This window comes from Delphinus delphis, chromosome 16 (assembly GCF_949987515.2).
Source record: "Delphinus delphis chromosome 16, mDelDel1.2, whole genome shotgun sequence".
Taxonomy (NCBI): domain Eukaryota; kingdom Metazoa; phylum Chordata; class Mammalia; order Artiodactyla; family Delphinidae; genus Delphinus; species Delphinus delphis.
The window spans coordinates 16,074,504-16,099,244 of NC_082698.1; the positions used below are offsets into that span (position 1 = coordinate 16,074,504).

Below are 24,741 nucleotides of genomic sequence, written 5' to 3' on the forward strand. Positions count from 1 at the left end.
CTCCACAATGGGAGAGGCCACAACAGTGAGAGGCCCGCGTACCGCAAAAATGAAAAGAAAAAAAATTGTGGCTTATATTTCTATTGGACAGTGTTGCTCTAAATAATTTTGTCATAAGGATAATTAGTACACATGTACTATATGTAAACTAATATTTAGGGTTTTTTATAACAGCTTTATTGAGGTATAATTCACATACCATATAATTCACTTATTTCAGTATACAGTTCAGTGGTTTTTAGTTGTGCAGGGTTTGTCACAATTTTAGAAAATTTTATCATACAAAAAACTCTGAATCCATTAGTAGTCACTCCTCATTTCCCTCCAACCCCTCGCAGCTGTCTCCCCCCAGCCCTAGGGAACAACTAATCTACTTTCTGTCTCTCTGTATATTTGCCAATTCTGAACACTTCATATAAATGGAATCCTATAATATGTGTCCTTTTCCTTCGTATAAATGGAATCATATAATATCTGGCTTCTTTCACTTAGTGTAATGTTTTCAAGGTTTCAATCAAATTGTAGCTTGTATCAGTACTTAAATTAATGGCCAAGTGATATTCTGTTGTATAGGTATACAACATTTTATTTATCCTTTCATCATCTGATGGATATTTGGGTTGTTTGCACTTTCTGGCTATTATTAATAATGCTGCGATGTAGAAGTTTTTGTGTGGACATATGCTTTCATTTCTTTTGGGTGTCTACCTAGGAGTGGAATTGTTGGGTCAAATGATAACTCTATGTTTAACTTACTGAGGAGCTGGCAGACTGTTTTCCAAAGTGGCTGCACCATTTTATATTCCTACCAGCAGTGTATGAGGGTTTCATTTTCTCCACATCCTTGCCAATGCTTGTTATTATTGGACTTCTTTATTATAGCCATCCTAATGGTTGTGAAATGGTATCTCGTGATTTTGATATGCATTTCCTTAATCACCAATGAAATTACACATCTTTTCCTGTGCTTCTTGGCCATTTGTATATCTTAAATAGATACTTCTAGGGAAGTATTTTCTCTACCCATTTTTAAACTTTTTTATTGTTGAGTAGTGATAGTTCTTTTTATATTCTGGATTATAAACCTTTATCAGATATATGATTTGCAAATATTTCCTCCCATTCTGTGGATTTGTTTTCACTTTCTTGATAGTGTACTTGGACAAAAGTTTTAAATTTTGATGATGTCCAGTTTTATCTATTTTTTCTTTTAATTGCTTGTGCAGTTGGTGTCATATGTAAGACTCCATTGCCAAATCCACGATCATGAAGATTTACTCCTATGTTTTCCTCTAAGAGTTTTATAATTAGGCTTTTATATTTAGGTCTTGATTCTTTTTGAATTAATTTTTTTTATATTGTATGATATACAACTTCATTCTTTTGTATATGGCTATCCAGTTGTCCCAGAACCATTTATTAAAAAGAGTATTCTTCCTCTATTGAATGGTCTTGGCATCCCTGTTGAAAACCAATTGATACATCAACTTATTTCTAGACTCTCAGTTCTGTTTCATTGATCTATTTGTCTTTCATTATGCTAATACCACACTATCTTGATTTCTGTTGTTTTGCAGTAAGTTTTGACATTGGGAAGTGTGAGTTCTCAAATTTTGTTCTTCTTTTCCAAGATAGTCTATTCTCAGTTTCTTGTATTTCCATATGAATCTTACTATCAACTTGTCATTCTACAGTGAAGCCAACTGGGTTTGTTAGGGATTGCATTGAATCTGTAGACTTCATTTGGAGAGTATTGCCATTTTAACAATATTATGTTTTTCAATTCACAAACAAGGGATATCCGCCCGTTTATTTAGATCTTTAATTTCTTTCTAAAGTGCTCTGTAGTTTTTGGAGTAATTTTTGCAATTCCTTCATTAAATTTATTCCTAGGTGGTTTATTCTTTTTGATGCTATTGTAAATGGAGTTGTTTTCTTAATTTCATTTTCAGATTGTTAATTACAAGTATATAAAACTTTATTTATTTATTTATTTTGCTGCATTGACTCTTCGTTGCTGCACGCAGGCTTTCTCTAGTTGTGGCAAGCGGGGGCTACTCTTCGTTGTGGTGCGTGGGCTTCTCATTGCGGTGGCTTCTCTTGTTGTGGAGCATGGGCTCTAGGTGTGCAGGCTTCAGTAGTTGTGGGTCGTGGGCTCTAGAGCACAGGCTCAGAAGTTGTGGCGCATGGCTTAGTTGTTCCGCAGCATGTGGGATCTTCCCGGACCCGGGCTTGAACCCGTGTCCCCTGCATTGGCAGGTGGATTCTTAACCACTGCGCCACCAGGGAAGTCCCAACAATTTTTTTATATTATATTCTGTAACTTGGCTGTACTTGTTTATTAGTTCTAAAATTTTTTGGCAGATTTCTTAGGATTTTCCATATATAAAATCATGTCATCTGCATGTAGAGAGTTTTACTTCTTCCTTTCTCATCTGAGTGCTTTTTATTTCATCTCCTGCCTGATTTCCCTGGCTGGACCCTCCAATACAATGTTGAGTAGAAGTGGCAAGAGTAGATATCCTTCTCCCATTTCTGAAGCATTGTCTTTCACCACTAAGTACGGTGTTAGCTGTCGGCTTTTCATAGATGCTATCAGGTTGAAGAAGTTCCTTTTTATTCCTAGTTTGTTGAGTATTTTTATCATGAAAGAGTGTTGAATTTTACCAAATGCTTTTTCTACATCTGTTGAGATGATTATGTGTTTTTTGTTCTGTCGATATGATGTATTACATTAACTGATTTTTGGATATTAAACCAACATAGTTTTACTGTGATAAATCCCTTTTGGTCATGGAGTATAATTCTTATATATTGCAGAAGTTTTTGCTAGTATTTTGTTGAGAATTTTTCTGCCTATATTCGTAAGAGCTATTGCTCTTGTAGCTTTCTTTTCTTGTGATGTCTTTGGTTTTGGTGCAGCATAGTACTGACTTCATAGATTGAGTTGGGAAGTGTTCCTTTTTTTTGGGGGGGTGACAATTTGTGAAGAATTAGTATTAATTATTTAAATGTTTGGTAGAATATACCTATGTAGTCACCTGGACCTGAATTTTTCTTTGTGGGTAGTTAAAAATTTTTTTTTTTTACTAATTTAATCTCTTATTACAAGCATGCCTTTTTTAAAATTGCACTTCACCATATTGCACTTCATAAGATATTGTGGTTTTTACAAATTGAAGATTTGTGGCAACCTGTGTTGTCAGATGGTGGTTAGCATTTTTTAGCAATAAAGTATTTTTTAATTATGTACAGTTTTTTTAGACATAATGCTGTTGCACACTTAAAAGACTACAATATAGTGTATACATAAATTTAATATGCACTGGGAAACCAAAAAATTTGTGTGACTTGCTTTATTGCAGTACTTGCTTTATTACAGTGGTCTGGACTAAACCCGCAGTATCTCTTGAGATATGCCTGTGTAGGTCTATACAGATTTTCTATTTCTTCTTGAGCCAGTTTTGGTAGTTTGTGTCTTTCTAAGAATTGTGCATTTAATCTAAGTTAAATTGTTCATAATATTCATTCATAATTAGTTATTTCTGTAAATTTCATTTATTTCTGTAAGGTCAGTATGTCCCTCTTTCATTTTGATTCTTGTGATCAGTCTAGCTAAAGGTTTGTCAGTTTTGTTGATCATTTCAAAGAAGCATTTTTTGTTTTGTTGATTTTTCTCCATTTTCCTATTCTCTATTTCATTACTTTCCTCTCTAATCTTTATTATTTCCTTTTTCTTACCGGCTTTAGATTTAGTTTGCTCTTTTTTTTTTTTCCCCAGTGTCTTAAGATGAAAGTTTAGTTTTGATTTGAGACCTTTCTTGTTTTTCAATAGTGATGTTTATAACTACAAATTTCCCTCTAAACACTGCTTTAGCTGCATCCCATAAATATGTTGTATCTTTATTTGTCACCTTATTTTCTACTTTCTCTTTGATTTCTCCCTTGGTTATTTAGATGTTGTTTAATTTTTACATATTTATGAATTGTCAAGTTTCTCTCTGTGTTACTGAGTTCTAATTTCATTCCATTATGGTTGTCAAAGGAAGATACTTTGTGCGATTTCAGTGTTTTAAATTTATTGAGATTTGCTTTAAGACCTAGCATAGGTTCTGTCCTGAAGAATATTTCATGTTCACTTGAGGAGTAGGTGTATTCTGCTGTTGCTGAGTGGAATGTTGTATAGATGTGTTAGATTTAGTTGTTATATAGTTGTGTTCAAGTCTCCTATTTCCTTGTTAATCTTCTTTCTAGTTCTGTTCATTACTAAAAGTGAGGTATTGAAGTCTCCAACTATTATTATTGAATTGTCCACTTCCTTCTTCATTTCTGTCAGTTATTGATTCATGTATTTTGGTGCTATATTACTAGGTGCATGTATATTTATAATTACCATACCTTTCTGCTGGATTGACCCTTTTATCATTATGAGATGAATCTAAAGTGCCTTATTTTTTTTTTTTTTTGGCTGTGCCGCGTGGCTTGTGGGATCTTAGTTCTCCAACCAGGGATTGAACCCGCGCCCTCAGCAGTGAAAGCACAGAGTCCTAACCACTGGACTGACAGGGAATTCCCTAAAGTACCTTTGTAAACAGCATTTTGTTTTTTATTCCAGTCTAGATCTTGTTTTCTATTTCAGTCTGAAGATCTCTGCCTTTTGATATGATTATTTACTCTCATTTAATGTTACTGTTGACAGTTCGATTTTTGTCTACCATTTTAAAATTTTGTGTCTGTGTTTTCTGTATGTCTTTCTGTATGTTTCTGTTTTGTTTCCCTGTGTCTCATTTACTGCTTTATTTTGCATTAAGTAAATATGTAACATTAAAATTTTTTTCATGATATTTTCTGAATTATTTCATTGGTGATTACTCTAGAGCTTATCATCCATCTTACCAGAATCTGCTTCAGATTTATTCTGACTTAATTCTATTGATATATCAGAACATTGCTAACATTTACTTTTGATTTCTATGGCTGAAGTATATTCATTGCCATCTTTATGCTTGTTTACATTGTTTATATTTATTTGAAATATTGGGGGTCTGTTTGTTATAACTATAAAAATAATCTGGAAATAATTTTCTTTACAGTTAGAATCAAGAATAGAGGAACTTAATAAAGAAGTTCAAGCTTCCAAAGATAAAGTACTAGCTCAAGACATTGCAACTAAAAATGCAGTTCAGCAATTACACAAAGAGATGGCCCATCGGATGGAACAGGTATTTTTCAAGGCATTATTATTATTAACTTTCTGATGATTCTTTGTATATTAAGTAACCTTTTAGACAGTTTTGGACATTAGTGTGTATTAGGATTAGGATTTAAAAAATGCTAAAGCAGGGGGCTTCCCTGGTGGCGCAGTGGTTGAGAGTCTGCCTGCCGATGCAGGGGACACGGGTTCATGCCCCGGTCTGGGAAGATCCCACATGCTGCGGAGCGGCTGGGCGCATGAGTCATGGCCGCTGGGCCTGCGCGTCCGGAGCCTTTGCTCTGCAACGGGAGAGGCCACAACAGTGAGAGGCCCGCGTACTGCAAAAAAAAAGAAAAAAAAAAACGCTAAAGCAATACATAAATGCATGCTAACAACAAAAAACTTCAACCTTTATTCCTGTGATTCTTTATAATATGCTTACCCTGAGCATTAGGAATGTTATATATTTAAAATTTACACTATCAGTTCTCAAACCTTTTATACTAATTAAAGAGAAATGTAGAAGATAAGACATTAAGAAGTTGTTGGTTTTAGTGGACCCAAACATAGCTTCATTAGAATAACTTAGTGAGCTTTAAAAATATATATATTCTTGGGGACTTCCCTGGTGGTGCAGTGGTTAAGAATCCGCCTGCCAACGCAGGGGACACGGGTTTGATCCCTGGTCCGGGAAGATTCCCCCATGCCGTGGAGCAAATAAGCCCATACACCACAACTACTGAGCCTGTGCTCTAGAGCCTCCGAGCCACAACTGCTGAAGCCTGTGTACCTAGATCCCGTGCTCTGCAACAAGAGAAACCACCACAATGAGAAGCCCAGGCACTGCAACAAAGAGTAGCCCCCGCTCTCCGCAACTAGAGAAAAGCCCGCACACAGCAACAAAGATCCAGTGCAGCCAAAAATAAATAAATTTATAAGAGAAGAAGTGTGTGTGTGTGTGTGTGTGTGTGTGTGTGTGTGTGTGTGTGTGTGTGTGTATATATTCTTGGGGACTTCCCTGGTGGCGCAGTGGTTAAGAATCCACTTGCCAGTGCAGGGGACACAGTTTCGAGCCCTGGTCCGGGAAGATCCCACATGCCACAGAGTAACTAAGCCCATGCGCCACAACTACTGAGCCTGAGCTCTAGAGCCCATGAGCCACAACTACTGAGCCCATGTGCCACAACTACTGAAGCCCACGCAGCTAGAGCCTGTGCTCCGCAGCAAGAGAAGCCACCGCAATGAGAAGCCCGCGCACCGCAACGAAGAGTAGCCCCCGTTCGTCGCGTCTAAAGTCTGCACGCAACAATAAAGACCCAACGCAGCCATAAATAAATAAATAAATTTAAATATTTATATATATTCTTTGGAATTATATTTTAAAATAGAAACAAAATGATAGTAAAATGTGCACAATAACAATTCAAACAGTAAAACATGTCTTCTTCCAAACTTTTTCTCCCACTCCGCACCCTTCCCAGAGGCAACCATTGATGCCAGTTTCCTGTATATCCTTCTCAGAATATTTGTTGCATGGACAAGCATGTATATATTTCCTTTATTCCTCCCATCCTCCCCCCTGTTTTTAAACAAATGGCAACATACTACACTCAGTACTCTGTATCTGTTTCCTCTCTAATGATGAGTGTAGGTGAGGTTAATAACGGTTTACAAGTATTCACTTATTTAATATTCAGGATAACCCTAAGAGGTGGGTATTCTTATGTAGATTTTGGAGATTGTTCCATTCAGTTGTTTCTAGATTGGCTTCATTCCTTTTCTCCCATAACTTTTCCTCTCAACTTTTTGATTTGAGAATTTTTAAGCCTGTAGAAAAGGTAAAAGAATAGTAAAATGAACATTTGTTTACCCTTCACCTAGAGTCACCAAGCCTGGTGAGTTTTATTTAGAAATAGCTTCCTAGCATGAGTGTGTACATGTTGCTGCACACACATGTGTACACTCCCCAGTTTAATTTTCCAGTTTGAGGTTTCTCCATTTCTCAGAACAGATACGTAGAATGTATCTGAACCTCAAATTTACAGGAGGGTAGAGTTAGTTATAAATTCTTAGGGACTTTGTAGCATGTCTCCCTCAGCCCCACATGACCTCATATTGGTAAGTATTCAGCCCTAACGAAGCATTCTGGATTCCTGCTGCTAATTAGATTTTTTGGCCCTGAAATTTCCCATACTTTCTTTTTTTTTTTTTTTTTTTGCGGTATGCGGGCCTCTCACTGTGTGGCCTCTCCCGTTGCGGAGCACAGGCTCCGGACGCACAGGCTCAGCGGCCATGGCTCATGGGCACAGCTGTTCTGCGGCATGTGGGATCTTCCCGGACCGGGGCATGAACCCGTGTCCCCTGCATCGGCAGGCGGACTCTCAACCACTGCGTCACCAGGGAAGCCCTCCCATACTTTCTTGTGAACTCAACTGTGCATTAAAAAAACATTTGTTGTACTTTATCTAAAATTTTAGGTGTTTTGAATGGGGAGGGTTCATCTGCCATACTTGGAGAAGCAGAACTACTTCTACAGTTTATCTTAATTTTAGTTGACTATTGAATCCTATCAATTATGTTATTCATATCTTCATCCAAGTCAATGGTAAACATCTTAAAACTAGTCAAATCCGAAGACTTTTACTGACTCCTCTTTATCTGTGCCATAATGGACTGACTTTCAATAGAAGCTTAAAGAGTAGTCAATTATCTCATTTAATACTCCCAACAATCTATGAAGTAGGTGCTGCTATTATCTGGGGTGGGATATAGAAATGTGAACTTTTAGCACCCCAGGTTATTCTTTTTTTTTTAATAAATCCATTTGTTTTATTTATTTATTTAAATTTTAATTAATTTATTTATTTTTGGCTGTGTCGTGTCTTAGTTGCGACACGTGGGCTCTTCATTGCACTGCGCGGGCTCCTCTCTAGTTGTGGTACGCAGGCTTCTCTAGTTGTGGCACGAGGGCTCCAGAGCCCTCGTGTAGTTTGCAGCACGCGGGTTCTCTAGTTGAGGTATGCGGACTCAGTAGTTGTGGCGCACGGGCTTAGTTGCTCTGTGGCATGTGGGATCTTAGTTCCCCAACCAGGGATCGAACCTGCATCACCTGCATTGGAAGGCAGATTCTTTACCACTGGATCACCAGGGAAGTCCCACCCCAGGTTATTCTTTTGCAGCTGATTCAGGGATGACTCTGGGTAACAGGACATTCTGGTGCATATCCCCTCCTGTAGTTAAGAACCTTGTAATATGTTATCTCGTGTATTATAATTATCTGTTTTCTGCTTCTTATCTCTTAACTTCAGTGAAGTTTCCATGTTGCTACCAGGTATCTTTTTAAAACACAATTTAATTTAATAAAATTTAAAACACCTTTTATTAAATCCGTCTTTGGCTTCTCTTTGCCTGTAGGATAAAATCTCAAATCATTAGCATGACAAGAAGAGAAGTCCTTCTTCCTTTCAGGATCTGATCTCTACCTCCTTTTCTGTTTTATAACTACTTCCTCTCCACTGCAATCAACACACCAAATTTAATCACTACAGAATAATTTAATGTCCTCTAAATATATCATGCTATTTTATACTTTTAGGCATTTGAGCCTAAAATAACCACATGATAACCACTCTAGCTTGAATTCCTTTCCTTGACTGATCACTTTACTGAGTCCTTCAATGCCTAGCTCAAGTATAGCACCTAGTTCAAGTACAAATAGCATCTTTCACCCTTCATGCCAACCCTTCCCAGGGACTGTTAGTATTTTTGTATTTTCAAAGAACTTTGTACATTCATCCACTAGAAATTGTTTCATAATCTTCGTTTATGTGTTGTTCTTACTAGGTAGTGAGCTCTTCCAGGACTTACCATGGCTTATTCTTCATTGTGTTCCCAAAAGCTAATCCATTATCTAAGCATTAAGTTATCATGGAACTGGACTTCTTTTAAAGTTGACATTACCATTAGTTGACTTTTTCTAAGTACAGTTATTCAATTATCTAAAAATCTAGCTAATTCTGTCAGCCAATTCCATCACGGTTTTGTCAATCATTTGTCCACAAGCATGTCATCATCAAAGCCTCAGGGATCTCTGCCATCCCTATTCCAGTGTTTTCTTTAATTTCTTGAAAATTAGTAGGCTATTTCAATGGGGGAAAAATCCCAATTGGATGATTTTTAAAAATACTTATATGTATAGTATTTTGAGTGGTTACTAGATGTGCTTATCAGCTGTAGCAGAACTTCATGAAACATTTTTTGTCAGTCACTTTCATCAGAGCATAGGAGGTTTCCCCACATTATCCTAACGCTAAACCTACTTCAATTCAGTTATAGTATTAGTTGGAGTTTACCACTAGATGCCATTGAAGATCCTTAAAGTTTAAGGATCCATCTTCTGTAAAATAAGTATGTGCTTCATCATATTTGCAAACTATGAATTTACTTAAATGAAGGGCTATCTGTAGAAGTTTTCATTGTATGAAATTTCACAGTATGGAGTACCAGCTTATAGTTACAGAGAATTTTAAGTTAGTATATAGGTAGATGTCACACCTAATCCAATTAGGTATTTCTTGTTAAAATGCCAAAAACTTTTCATACAGAGGAACCCAGCGATCACTAATTAGCATATTACTTACTTTTTTGTGAGGGAGCTAAGATTATAGATTTTAGAAATTGTCAGCCATAGACTCAGGATCCTGACAGAAAACAGAAACTGGTGATTTGGGGAGAATTTCATAAAAGGACTCTTTACAAAGGTATGGGTGAGATTTAGGGAGTCCAACCTGGGAAAATGCAGGATCCTGGGGCTGCTGGAGGAGCCATTATCACTCTTTGGGCTAAAGGAATAAGGAGACGGTGCAGGTAGTACAACCCAGAGAAGGTAGTTGCATAGAGAGGTCACCTGACAGGAACAGTGTATGATTCTGGAGGAGCCAGATCTCATTCTCTGCCTACCGTCCTAATCTTCTGCTTAGTGCCTCCTGTTGGCCAAACCCAACTGGAAGTATGAGGGCAAAGAAACTTGTTGATATGGTCCCTGATGGTCACTTTCCCAGAGCACAGAGTGGGCTAGGAAAGAGTGGAAAAGTGATCTGAAGGAGTAAACAGAAAATAGCAACCATATTAGCTAAAGGAAAAGGAATAGGAAAGGGAAGAAGCAAATATTAATGATATTAATTTGTTCATTGTATCATTTCTCTTTTTTAAAATTTCATGACACAGGTCCTGAAAATCTTGTGTAAAAGACCAAAAAATACATTGGTGATATTATAGGAAAATATTATTTGTTTTAATTAATTTTTATTTGAAAAATATGTTTTATTAATGCTAGATATTATTTTCAAAGGCCAACAAGAAATGTGAAGAAGCACGCCAGGAAAAAGAAGCAATGGTAATGAAGTATGTAAGAGGCGAGAAGGAATCTTTAGACCTTCGAAAGGAAAAAGAGATACTTGAAAAAAAACTTAGAGATGCAAATAAAGAATATGAGAAAAACACTAACAAAATTAAGCAACTTTCTCAGGAGAAAGGACGGCTGCACCAGCTGTACGAAACAAAGGTATAACTTTTGATATTGTATCTTATTTGAAACTTAACTCTCTTTGCTTTTCCTTATTTAATCAAATAATCATAACTTAACATGGTTAAACCACTGTTAAACATAAAGTTGTTTTTCTTAGTTTACCTTCAAAGAATACTTTAATAATTCCAATATCTTGTTACTTAGCTCCAAAAAGTTTTTCCTATGAAAAGATGAGAAACTGACGTGTTGTTTATTAGACAGATCTTTTTAAAAACTTCCTTTTAAAATCTGCATGTTGAAGAAATGACTTTGTGCTTCACAGGAAGATTTTATTTTGGTAAAAGATATACATGGTGTGTCAAAATGTGAGTAGTTTTTCAGCCAGAAGTACACTTTGACCAGAATCTTAATGTAACACTTACTTACACATCATAGAATTTATATTTTACTTGTAGAAAAACATGTTCTTACATGCTGTCCAAGGAGATTTAATTACTGTGCTATTTAGAATCCTTGCTATTAACTAGCATCCTCATGGCGTAGTCTTGTGTCCAGTAGGTTATCATTTCTTGGTAATCAATGATATTTTTTATTAATTAACTTTTAGTTCAGGAATGTTGTCATTGTCTCAAGAATTCTGGCAAAACCAATTTAATTCATATTTCACCTTAATGTCAGCCAGTTGAGAAGAATCAGAAAGGTACGCTTATACTCACAGTGTACTAGTTGGTTAAAATATAAATATTAATCATCTTATGTCTGTTAATTGGTTTTAGGCTTTTACTGTCCTCTTATGAATTGAACTTTAAGTCAGTTTATAGGCCGTAATGTGCTAGCCCTGAATTATAGTGTTATTGCATTAATTATCTTGAGATATAAAAGATACACAAATGATTGGTTGGTTGTTTAAATGAAAAATATGACCTGGTGATATTATTTTAGGAAGGTGAAACTACTAGACTCGTCAGAGAAATAGACAAATTAAAGGAAGATATCAACTCTCAAATCATTAAAGTAAAATGGGCACAAAACAAATTAAAAGCAGAAATGGATTCACACAAGGTGAGTACTGTAATACGGTGGAAAAATTATTAGAATCAGTTTTAAGAGCACATGCAGTAATAGTTATTAATGAGGCATAAAGCTTAGTGACTCCTGTAGGATAGCTTGGGCCTGAATATTTGGTGATCATAAAAAGACACTTCCTTGCATGATTTACATATTAAATTGGATAGACTGTTGTTTTAGCATTCATTGTTTTTAACCCCCCAATGACTTTGTTCTTTAAGCATTTTTAGTGTTCTATATTTTATATTAAACATTGTCAGGTTCGGGGGAAGAGGAGAATATGTAGGTTATCAAAATTGAAAGTAAACTCTGGAAATTCTTAAAAAAATGTTAGTGATGATACAATTCTTATAATCAAGAAATATGAATTTTTATTTAAATATAAACATAACAAAGAAAGTTTCCTTATCTGTTTATTATGAATATAATTCTATTTGTATTGTGTATAATGAATATCATATTATTAAACAATATAATAAAAAGTGGTGATAAAGGCTGGTACCTGATGCCATAATTTTAAGCAGTAACTGAACTGGTATAAGCAGTAATAAAAATCTGAAGATGATAGAATGTGAAGTAAAAAAAAAAACTTTGAAATACGATTTAAACAAAAGAGCCATGTTATTTATAACAGTTACCACATTTTCAAAAATAGGCATAATGATATTGTTTAAATTATCATTGGCATCTCTTTAAATAATCCTAAGTTGGTAGAACTGTTAACCTTTGGATATTTGTATATTATAATATCAGAGAAAACTGTAGGGAGAAGTGTCTGTTGACAGTGGTCAAAGATAGGTTAGAGAATGGTAGGTTTCTGAGCTAATTGCTGATCAGCAAATGAGTGTTAGGAAACTATATGGGCAGAGAAAGAACTGCCAGAAGGAGTAGGGGCAACAATCCTTAGGGCTCACACAGGGCTACAAACCATTTGAAATTGTATTTGACACAGGAGTCTCTCAATTGCTGTGTTTTGAATAAATGAAGTGAGTACCTACTATGTATCAGGCTCTGTTTTAGTTATTGATGATATAGAAGTGGGGGGGTAAAACAGATAAAGTTCTGTTCTCTATCTCTCTCTCCTTCTTCTTGTTGAGCTAATATTCTCATATTTTAAAAAACAATATTTGAAAAAGCCTTCAAATGTTTAAATTTTAAAAGTAACACAGTTTTAATATAAGTGAAATTATTTTTAAAAGACCTGCAACTGAAAGTATGTAAGTAGGCACTTAATTGTATGGTAGGTTTATCCAAAAACAAAATGATGTATAAGAAGCCGTGTGTGAAGGATAGATGCAATTTACATTAAGAGATGACAGGAAAGGCATTCCAAGTGGAGGAACAGCAAGATAAGAGAGAAAAGGGAGATGAATATTTGGTGTTTGAGAAAACCAACCTAACTAGAACAGAAGGTTTATGTTAGGTATTCCTTCGTTAATTCAACACTTATTACATGAACAATTAATATGTGGCAACTACTGAGCTAGGTGTTATCCAGAAGCTGTATCCTCAGTGGGGGAAGCATGTAAGCTGCTGTACAATGTATCAAGTGTTACAATCTAGGGATTCCCTGGATTCTATCTATGGGAAGGCAGAATAGCAACTTCTACCCCTTTCTGAAGGGAAGCTACTAGGAGGAGATGATACCTAAACTCTCATTTGAAATCCACATAATAGCCCAAATTATGGGACTGGATGGGTACTCTGAAGGAGAACGTTGGAGCTACAGGGTAGGGCTGTACTGGGACAGTCACCACAGGAAGTCTAGCTAGTCAAGGAGACAGCGAAGGCAATGATGAAGTGGGCAAAAACAGGAGTATGTTGTCTTGTAAACAGAGGAAGGCTATTCAGAGTCTGGAGTGATCAGAACTGGAACAGGTAAGTCAAGAAGAAGAAATGAGAAAAAGCAATTGGATTTGATGAGGAAGTAGTCCCTGCAGACCTTCAGAATTGTTATTTTAGGAGAGTAGTTAGGAACAGAAACCAAATTGCAGCATGAATCTGTAAAAAAGTTTTGAATAGATACCTTGGCCATAAACCAAACAATTGACTTTTTATGGATCTACAAAGAACTGCTTAAACACTTTGCTCTTTTTGTCTTTTCAGGTTAGTAACTTCTAGTGATTTGATGAAAACTCTATCAAATTTAACTTTATTTAATGACTATCAATTAACTGTTCAGGCCACATTTAGTTTTTTGTCAGAAGCATAAAATGTTATTACTAAAATAGTATCTGACTCCAGTGGCAGTGCTACGACAAGAGCTTTCTCTACTGTCTGGTCATTGTTCTCACCATTCATCACATCACTATGCCAACCTTGTTACTGTCTGTAAAGGAAAAACCCAGTTTTCCTTCAGTGTAGGGAAAAATCCAGTTCTCCCTACTGTGGGTTTCTTCCCTTTGTGTCTCTTTTACTTTTACACAGAACACTTCACTTCTGTCGCTTCTGGTTACCAATGTGAGAAGGCTTTTCCCCACAACAAGCAATTCTCTCTGATACCAGCTGAGTGGCCTACAACTTAACTCAGTTTTGACACTATCGATCCAGAGATAGTGTCAGATCCCCCAGGTTAAAGGCTCAGTCCCACAAGACTTCCCCCACCTCCCACTTCAGGCACCAGTCCCAAGCCCAGGTTATGACCTGTTCTTCTGATCAACTGGCTATAGATTGGAGGTTCTAACAACCCCCCCGCCTTGGGTTCAAAAATTTGCTACAGGGCTTCCCTGATGGCACAGTGGTTGAGAGTCCGCCTGCCGATGCAGGGGACACGGGTTTGTGCCCTGGTCCGGGATGATCCCACGTGCCGCGGAGCGGCTGGGCCCGTGAGCCATGGCCGCTGCGCCTGCGCGTCCGGAGCCTGTGCTCCGCAACGGGAGAGGCCACAGCAGTGAGAGGCCCGCGTACTGCAAAAAAAAAAAAAAAAAAAAAAATTTGCTACAGTACCACACAGAACTCAGGGAATGAGTACAGTTATTTACCTTTACCAGTTTATTAAAGGACATTATAAAGGGTCAGATGAACAGTGAGATAAAGAGATACATAAGGTGAGGTCTGGGAAGGTCCCAAGTGCAGGAGCTTCTGTCCCTCTGGAGTTAGGGTTTGTCACCTTCCCGATATTGGATGTGTGCACCATCTGGAAGCTCCCCAAGCCTCATACTTTTGTTTTTTTGTGGAGGCTTCATCACATAGGCTTGAGATTGATCATTAACTCCATTTTTACCCTTCTGCCTTCTCAAGGGAATGGGGGACAGGGTTGAAAATTCCAAGCTTCTAACCATGACTTGGTCTTTCTGGGGACCAGCTGTCATCCAGAAGTCCAGTCAGAGTCACCTCAGTAGAACAAAAGACACTCCTATCACTTGGGAAATTATGAGGATTTCAGGAGCTCTGTGGCAGGAACAGAGGTTAAAGACCAGTATTAGAACAAGAGATGCTCCTGATGTTTTTATCACTTAAAAAATTACAAGGGTTTTAGGAGCTCTGTGCCAGGAACTGGGGACAGAGACCAATATATATTTTCTATCATCTCACATTGTCTTTTTGTCAATGCAGGAAACCAAAGATAAACTCAAAGAGACAACAACAAAATTAACTCAAGCAAAGGAAGAAGCAGATCAAATTCGGAAAAATTGTCAGGATATGATAAAAACATATCAGGTATGCTTAAATTTTTGAATAGATTAGTAACAAATTATGCCAGATATCAGTAATCTTGTTTCATAAATTTTTGTATCTACAATATTCGAAGTGTGGAATAGATTTGGTAGGGCAGCTAAATTAAATACAGGCTATTTCCTATGTTAAAGTACTTGCAGGTTAAATAGAGATCTTACTAGAGAAGTTTTTAACCAAATAAAAACACTAGAAAACGTTAGAAGAATGAAGAGTACAAGAAAATGTATAACTTAAAAAATGAGCCCATTCTATTATGTTATATATGTTAAGTATGCTCTTCTAGTTGGTGCAAAATTGACGTATTTAAAATCTTTGAATACAGTCATCAATTTTACATACATGAGCTATATATTTCACGATGAGGAAACTTAATTGCAAAAGCCTTCTTCACATTTCAAAGCATAAAACTTTAAAAATTGTCATACTTTTGTCATTTCTTTCCCATTAGGAATCAGAAGAAATTAAATCAAATGAACTTGATGCCAAGCTTAGAGTCACAAAAGGAGAACTTGAAAAACAAATGCAAGAAAAATCTAACCAGCTAGAAGTGAGTAGCTTTGTTCTTTGTATACCTTGGATGGTATAATATAGAGGAGAGAAAGAACAAGTACTTATTGTCAGCTACTTTAAGGCCTTCTGGAAGGAGCAGGTAATAAATTTTAGATCTGGTTTAGTATATAATGATTTGTGGTTTCTTTTAAACGTTTTTAAAGATGCATCATGCCAAAATAAAGGAACTAGAAGATCTGAAGAGGACATTTAAGGAGGGCATGGATGAGCTACGAACACTGAGAACAAAGGTAATTCAGTCTTTAGTCATGACTCCAGAGGAAGGATAACTATCTTTAATTTTGTACTCATTCTGATTTTTAAATCTTGGGGAAAGGATATTTATATAGAAATATTCCAAAATCAAATAGTAGCATGTCCCTAGCAACAAAATTGACTCTTAGAGAAATAAAAGTGTCTTCCATTTCAGTCCCTTTAAAGTGTTTGCCAAACATTCCTGTTTCACAGCACATTTGCTTTATCTATAAGTTATCCTTGGTCCTCTGTTACATGGGCTTTAGAGCTGTGTCAGAAAATAATAGAAAGGGATTGCCCTGGTGGCGCAGTGGTTAAGAATCTGCCTGCCAATGCAGGGGACACAGAGTCGAGCCCTGGACTGGGAAGATCCCACATGCCACGGAGCAACTAAGCCCGTGCGCCACAACTGCTGAGCCTGTGCTCTACAGCCCGTGAGCCACAACTACTGAGCCTGCGTGCCTAGAGCCTGTGTTCCGCAACAAAGAGAAGCCGCCACAATGAGAAGCCTGCGCACCGCAACGAAGAGTAGCCCCGCTTGCTGCAACTAGAGAAAGCCTGCACGCAGCAATGAAGACCCAACGCAGCCAAAAATAAATAAATAAAATTAATTAATGAGAAAAGAAAAGAAGAAAGAAAATAATAGAAAACCTTTACATTTCTCCTAGGTATATTTAATAGTCTTGTATACAGTTTTTTAAAAAAAATGTTTGCTTGCTTGCTTGTTTATTTATTTATTTATTTGACTGCGTTGGGTCTTAGTTGCAGCACACAGGATCTTCGTTGCATCATGTGGGGTCTTTCGTTGTGGCATGTGGGCTCTTCATTGCAGCACGCAGGCTTCTCTCTAGTTGTGGCACGCGGGCTCAGTAGTTGCAGCATGCGGGCTCTCTTAGTTGCGGGCTCTCGTGGGCTCTAGAGCACACAGGCTAAGTAGTTGCGGTGCATGGGCTTAGTTGCCCTGCAGCATGGGGGATCTTAGTTCCCTGACCAGGGATTGAACCCACATCCCCTGCATTGGAAGGCAGATTCTTAACCACTGGACCACCAAGGAAGTCCCTTGTATACAGTTTTAATTTCTAACAACCTCTTAAATCTTTTCCAGTGTTACGGTTCTCATTTTAAGAATATTTGCCCTTTTAATATAAGTGTGAAATATGTTATCATTATATATCTTTCATTTATTTAGAAATAGGCTTTTAGGTAACCACCTTGAATTTGCGATCACTTAGTAATTTTTAAAGTGTCTTTCATGTACCTTTCTATTTGTTCTTCATGCCAGTACTTTGAGGCAGATAGGGAAGGTACATCCTCTTTTCAGATGAGAAAATGGAGATTCAGCCAGAATGAAGTGGCATGTTAAAAATCCCATGACTAAATCATGAGAAATCTGAGACTGAAACCCAAGACTGTTAACTTCCTATTATATTTTCTTCATGTTAATTAATATTGCTTCAGAATTTAGCTTAGATTATTAATATATAACCACTGTCTGAAATAGCTAATAAAGAACAAGAAAATATTGTTTGTAGTTTAACTCAATTATGATTATTTGATAGGTAAAATGTCTAGAAGATGAACGATTGAGAACAGAAGATGAACTATCAAAATATAAAGAAATTATTAATCGCCAAAAAGCTGAAATTCAGAATTTATTGGACAAAGTGAAAATTGCAGGTCAGATACAGGAGCAGCATCAAAGGTATAAAATGAGCAACTCTGTTTATGCTAATCAACAGGCTTTTTGATTCTATCTTGTTTCTGTTTTTAAATGCAATTGTTGCATTAAATAAGAGTAATTTTATATTTTACTAGATAAAAAAAACTTTAATTCCTGTCTTCATTTGAACTTATTTTGGGTTTTCTTTGTAGTTCCCATCACGGCTTCTAAAAAATCAAAGTTTATATTCCCTAAATATTGGCAGTAGTTTTTTTTTTTTTTTGGCAGTAACTATTTATAAGACAGAATGGATTGTAGTTTTTTATCCATTCCTTAGCTTTCAAATTCTATTACTTATACACAGTAGGTTTTCTTCTAAAAGATAGATATGTATCTATGTCTATATTTTTGCATGTATGTAGCTCAAGGTCAGGAGGTAACATTATTCCTTGGCTTCTTTTCTTTTTTTTTATAAATTTATTTTATTTATTTTTGGGGGCTGCTTTGGGTCTTTGTTGCTACACACGGGCTTTCTCTAGTTGCGGTGAGTGGGAGCTACTCTTTGTTGTGGTGTGCGTGCTTCTCATTGTGGTGGCTTCTCGTTGCAGAGCACGGGCTCTAGGCATGTGGACTTCAGTAGTTGTGGTGCGTGGACTCAGTGGCTCTAGAGCGCAGGCTCAGTAGTTGTGGCTCACGGGCTTAGTTGCTCCGCAGCATGTGGGATCTTCCTGGAGCAGGGCTCGAACCTGTGTCCCCTGCATTGGCAGGCGGATTCTTAACCACTGCACCACCAGGGAAGTCCTATTCCTTGGCTTCTTATAAAGCCATTTAGCTAAATTCTACTTACGACATTACCTGAGAGAGCCGGGATTCAGGCTGGTTCCAGATACCTTCTTCTTCATACCCTACCAACACGCAGGCTGCTGAGTGTTGCTGAAGAAATCCTCAAGATCATCCAGATTGATGCTGCTATAAATTCATGGTTAGCAACCAACCTCAACTGGGAATCCTAATGCACCTCCAGTCCTACCATATGTCCTTAGTCAGAGCCTTCTCCCCATCTTCTTAGCATTATTCCAAACCTTACTGCTTTCTTCACACTTCTGATCTTCCCTCTCACCTTGCTCTTTACTCTTGTCAGGCGATTACCTCTTACTTCACAGAAAAAAAGGGAGCTGTCAGGTGACAGTTCTCTCAACCTCTTGCTATCAGTCCTATGAACTTGCCTGCATCTGCAGTCATTTCTCTTTTCCTTCTGTTATTATGGAAGAAATGTTCCTATTCTTTCTGAATCAAATTGTGGTCCCTACTCCTACTGTGGATCCCATGCTCTTCTGCCTTCTCAGGGTCTTCCTTGATTATTCCTTCTTTATTCTTTATCTCTTACCTCCCTCTTTTTACTGACTTTTCTTCTTTCTACATTTAAATATTATATCTTAAAAACATCAAAACTCCTATGATCTCCTTTCTCCCTTTCTTCACAACCAAAAATGTCTTTATAGAATCATCTGTGCTTGTTCTCCATTTCTTCACATGCTTTGTTCTTCTGTTCCTCTCCATTTATTCTAATGCCCCAGCATTCCATTACAGACTGCTAATGCATCCTTAAATATAGTAGATATTTCCCAGATTAAGCCTTGCTTGAATTTTCAGTATGGACACACTAAGCCCATTAACTTTCTTGATATGCTCTGTTCTTTTGGCTTCATTTCCTTGTACTTTCCTGGTGTTCCTACCCACTTTCTGGCCAATCTTTTCTGTCTCCTTGGCAGCCTTCTCTTTATGTCATAAAGCTGTTTTTTGTTCTTATTTTATTATAACCCTGGGTGATCCTAACTCTTCCAGTAGTGTGCTGCAGGACCTTCAAGTTAATTATCATCAACCCTTTTTGCTGAGCTCCAGATACACAAGTATCAAAGACACCTCAAACTTATAATATGTCCAATACTGATTCATGTATCTTGTCCACAAATATGCTTCTCTGATGTTCCTGAGATGAATGATGAGTGTGACATCCACATGATTTTCCAACCCAGGAACCTGGGAGTTACCCTTGGCTCTTCTTTCCTTTCCCTCACACATGTAACCAGTCACAAAATATTTTTGATGCTAACTCTTTAATATCTTTCAAATCCATTTACTGTTTACATCCCCACTGCTGCTACCATTGTCCAAGCCATTATCAGCTCTCCCGGCAAACTGCCAGGGCTTCTAAACTGTTTTGTTTTGGTTTTTTGCTTCCCTTTTAGTCTGTTTCCTACACTGTGGTTAGGATAATCTTTTTTACAAAGGAAATCTCAAACCTCTCAATGATTTCCCATTGCCTCAAGGATTGCCTAGTGAGTTCAGATGGCTTAACATGGCTTGGAAGATCATTAGTAACCTTGCTTCTCCCTCTGTGCCTTCTCCTTCTTTATTCTGTATTTCAGCAATAGTTGGTTAACAAATGTTAATTAATTGTCTCCTAGGTGCCGAGCCCTGTGTTAAATGCTAGGATATAGTACTGTCCTTATCCTCATCAGTATTGAACATCTGTTTGTTAGTACCAACAAGAAGTCATTCTCTTGTTCCCTTCCCAGCTTTGCACATACTGTTTCCTCTACCTGGAACATATTTTGTTTTCCCACTCACTGTTACTTTCCCTTTAGCTCAGGAATTAGCAAACTATGGCCCAGAAGCCAAATCCAGCTCACTGCCTCTTTCTGTCAATAAACTTTTTTTGGGAACACAGCCACTCTCATTCCGTTATGTATTATGTGTGGCTGCTTTCACACTACAGTGGCAGAGTTATAAACAGTTGTAACAAAGGCCATATGCTCCAGGAGCCTACATTGTTTACTGTGTGGGCCTTTTATAGGAAAAGTTTGCTAACCCTTTAAATATTAGTTTACTCATCACTTACACTAGCTTAGGTGACCCACTCTGTGCTTTCATCATCAAAAATGTTTTTTCACACTACTTGACTAAAAGCTCTTTGAAAGCAGGGGCCATGTCAGTCTTGCTTATGTATATTCCCAGCTCTTAGTTCCTAGCATATGTTAGGCATTCATAGTAATCCAAATAAATACTTGGATGAATGAATAAGAGTACCTTCATAAAGAATTTCATTTGATGAAAATTCTCAAACCATTAATGTCTTTTAATAGTTTAATTTTTTTCTTAATTGTAAACCTTGTTTTCTAGAGGTAAACAAGAAATTGAAAATTTGAAGGAAGAAGTGGAAAGTCTTAATTCTTTGATTAATGACCTACAAAAAGACATCGAAGGCAGTAGGAAAAGAGAATCTGAGCTACTACTGTTTACAGAAAAGCTCACTAGTAAGAATGCACAACTTCAATCTGAATCCAATTCTTTGCAGTCACAGTTTGATAAACTTTCCTGTAGTGAAAGTCAGTTACAAAGCCAATGTGAACACATGAAACAGACAAATATTAATTTGGTAAGTATAAGTGTACATTTAACTTTTAAAGCAACATAGCAAGTAGCACAAATTAAATTTCCCTAAAAGCATAAACTTAATGGTAGTTGATTAAACTTTTTTTTTTTTTTTGGCACTGACTTTCTGATAATTTCAAATGCTATGAGAAATGTCAGTTTTTCCTTTCAACTTATGTAATTTATAATAAAAATTTTTCCCTAACATCGTTAGGAAGAAATATTTCACTTTTGAAAGTAAGAAAACCAGGGTTTTTGTTATTCCTAACTGGATTTATTATATATTTCTTAAAAACTTTAAATTTCTATATTTTTATAGCTTAAAAATGGTTTAATATTTCCAAGTAGTGAGAGTATCTTCAGGTTACTCATAGAAATAATTTGAGACTTTAAACCAGAAATAGAGACATGAAAAAAAAAAATACAGAGACCTGTATCACATGTTGTTTTACATGTATAGAATGGCAGATGCATTAATATATCCCCCTGCATTACTGTATAAAGAATTTGAGGAGCTCGTAAACAAAACCTGATAATGAGTGATGACAGAAGAATTTACTATGAAAGACCTTGTATTTTTAAGGTTTTAAACTGTGAACAGTAATTGAAACAGATATTAAAGTTGGTATTTTTTATCTTATTTAATATTTAGGAAAGTAGATTGTTAAAAGAAGAAGAACTGCGAAAAGAGGAAGTCCAGACTCTGCAAGCTGAACTCACTTGTAGACAAACCGAAGTTAAAACACTGAGTACCCAGGTGGAAGAATTAAAAGATGAATTAGTAACTCAAAGACGTAAACATGCCTCTAGTGTCAAGGATCTTACCAAACAACTTCAGCAAGGTATAAAATTTTTCTACACTTAGACCTTGAATGTTTTTGTTTCTTTTCATTGTTAAGGATTTATAGAAAAAGTATATTTTACATCAGTTTCTCCCACATTGATTAGAGCTGTATGTTCTTTTTAATGTATTAATGTTAATAAACCACATGGCTGACCTTCTTGTAGTTCCGTGAATAGTTTATAGCATGTTCTATGTTAAAAGCCATTTATTCACAGAACCACAAAATATAAGAATTGAGAAAGTACCTTAGCAAGGCAGTAGTGTCTAGACTTTGTTGATCACATACTGCTGTCAATAAAAAAGTATTTAAGTATTTGTTCTCCAATTTGTATCTAGTTATTTGTAAATTTTAAACATGTATTACTCTAGTTTATGCACATTAGAAAAACATGAAAAATACAAATTTAAAAAGATTAGATTAAATGTAAGTATAAATAGAGTTTGATATTTTCTCCCTACCCTTGTCTGTGAGTTGTTTTGTGCAGCATCTAGGGTACCTGCCCCCACCTTGTAGACCTCTCACTTAGAGATCATTGAACCCTAACCCTTATTCTTAGGGGAAACTGAGACCCACAAAGGTTATAAATTACCTGGACACAACAATTAACATCTAGAACTGGAACCCAGATTTCTTACATTTAAAAATTCATACAAATTGGGGGTCTGTGCTATGTGATTGGATACAAAGATGAATAAGAGATGTATTCTGACATCCTATTCTCTACTATTCCCCACTGCTTTATTTGTATTAAAATAGGGTGAAATATAGTAATATGGTAAAAGAGACTTAGCATTTACTTAATATAAATATATTCAGATATTTGCCATAAGAATTTAGTTTGTTTTCATAGATGTGATTAAAGGGAAATTTTGGGGAAATTTGTGGTAGTGTGGAGCTCTTCGAAATCTTTCAGGACTCCAAAAGTTAGGTTCTGTGTACCTAAGTGATGCCTGTATCAGTTGTTATCATAATGTTGTTTCCATATATTTTGTATATGACCTGTACATTTCTAGATGTCATTTTATATGAATGACCCTACAGCCCTCCTTTCGAAAGTACATGTTCAAGAAGTTTCTCTTGTTGTTTATGCCATTTTGGCCTAAGTGATTTTAGCAATTAAAATCAGAGATAGTGGGGGCCAATGGTCATGACAGTTGTCACAAGTAATCCATTTCTTTTTCCTGCAGCACGAAGAAAGTTAGATCAGGTTGAGAATGGAAGCTATGATAAAGAAGTCAGCAGCATGGGAAGTCGTTCTAGTTCATCAGGTGAAAAACTAATGTTTTTACAGTTGTTTTTTAGTGATTGATTATAAAAAGAAATAGCATTTTTCGGGAATTCCCTGGTGGTCCAGTGGTTAGGGCTCTGTGCTTTCACTGCCGGGGGTGTGGGTTCAATCCCTGGTCAGGGAACTAAGATCCCATGAGCTGCGGCATGGTCAAAAAAAAAAAGGAAAAGAAATAGGACTTTTTGTTTAAAAAGTATCGATATGCTTTTCTTTAATTTTGAATTATAAAAAGCAGTAGTTGTACATGATTATGTTGTAAAAAATATTTCCAGTTAAATGTTTAATCATTAGACAGGGTTTCAAGTTTGTCATGGGTTTCTATACCATCTGTCTTCCTACCTCCTTTTCCATACCTGCTTCTTTATTCTGTGCAACAGTTTACTCTTCCATTTTTAAATTCAGATTTGTATCCATCTATAGAGAGATTTGGTGTAGTATGTGCTTTCGTTTTCTTTTAATTTTATATTACTTTTAACACCTGAGAGCTAATGAAATGGTCATCATTATATATCAGCTTTTATATATATATATTTATGCCTGTGTATTTTTAAATCGTCTTGCTTTTCTCATGGTAAATATACCTATAGTCTAAAGCAAAAATTGAATCTATAAAATTATGATCAGTAGCACTGTGAAAATTATAATTGGCAAAATATCAGCATATTTACCATTTTTGGAATGCCAGGAACCGTGCTAAACGTTTTAAACATATCATTTACTCACAGAACAGCCATGTGAAATAAGTGTTGTATTCCCATTTTACAGATGGGGAAACTTAAGATTCATAGTGGTTGCATGACTTTCCCAAAATCCACAGTAACAGAACTCTCAGGCTCTGGAGTCTGCACGCCACTACATACACTGCCTCCCAGGAGTTGCACATTAGGGGAAAAAACATCATCAGCTGTTACAATAGTGGGAAAATTGTGTAGTAGAGAGAACATGGGTTTGAGATTACACATTGGGTATTTAGATCCCAGCTCTACCATTTATTTGTGCATGACCTTGGATAAGATATATTACTTGTCTTAAATCTACATAATAGGGTTAGGAAAAAAATGTGTCTTTGTAGAATAAAAAGGATTAGAAATTCTTCTCAAATGATATTGGTAAAAATAATAGCTAACATGCACTTAGTGCATACTATGTATGCTGTTCATGCACTTCAGACATGTTAACTAATTTAAATGAGGATAGCAGTCCTACGAGGCAAATCATATTATGATTCACATTTTGAAACGA

The 24,741-nt window shown here is 36.4% G+C and overlaps 1 protein-coding gene across 1 annotated transcript in view; it reads left to right on the forward strand.

Annotated features, from left to right (window-relative positions):
• CCDC186 (coiled-coil domain containing 186) overlaps positions 1 to 24,741 on the forward strand; it is a 54,832-nt gene that overhangs the window by 15,799 nt on the left and 14,292 nt on the right. The window contains exons 4-13 of the mRNA XM_060034023.1: positions 5,094 to 5,222; positions 10,545 to 10,757; positions 11,664 to 11,783; positions 15,345 to 15,449; positions 15,916 to 16,014; positions 16,181 to 16,267; positions 17,831 to 17,973; positions 21,115 to 21,370; positions 22,019 to 22,208; positions 23,399 to 23,479. Coding sequence (XP_059890006.1) covers positions 5,094 to 5,222; positions 10,545 to 10,757; positions 11,664 to 11,783; positions 15,345 to 15,449; positions 15,916 to 16,014; positions 16,181 to 16,267; positions 17,831 to 17,973; positions 21,115 to 21,370; positions 22,019 to 22,208; positions 23,399 to 23,479 — 1,423 coding nt within the window. The remainder of the gene's footprint in view (positions 1 to 5,093; positions 5,223 to 10,544; positions 10,758 to 11,663; positions 11,784 to 15,344; positions 15,450 to 15,915; positions 16,015 to 16,180; positions 16,268 to 17,830; positions 17,974 to 21,114; positions 21,371 to 22,018; positions 22,209 to 23,398; positions 23,480 to 24,741) is intronic.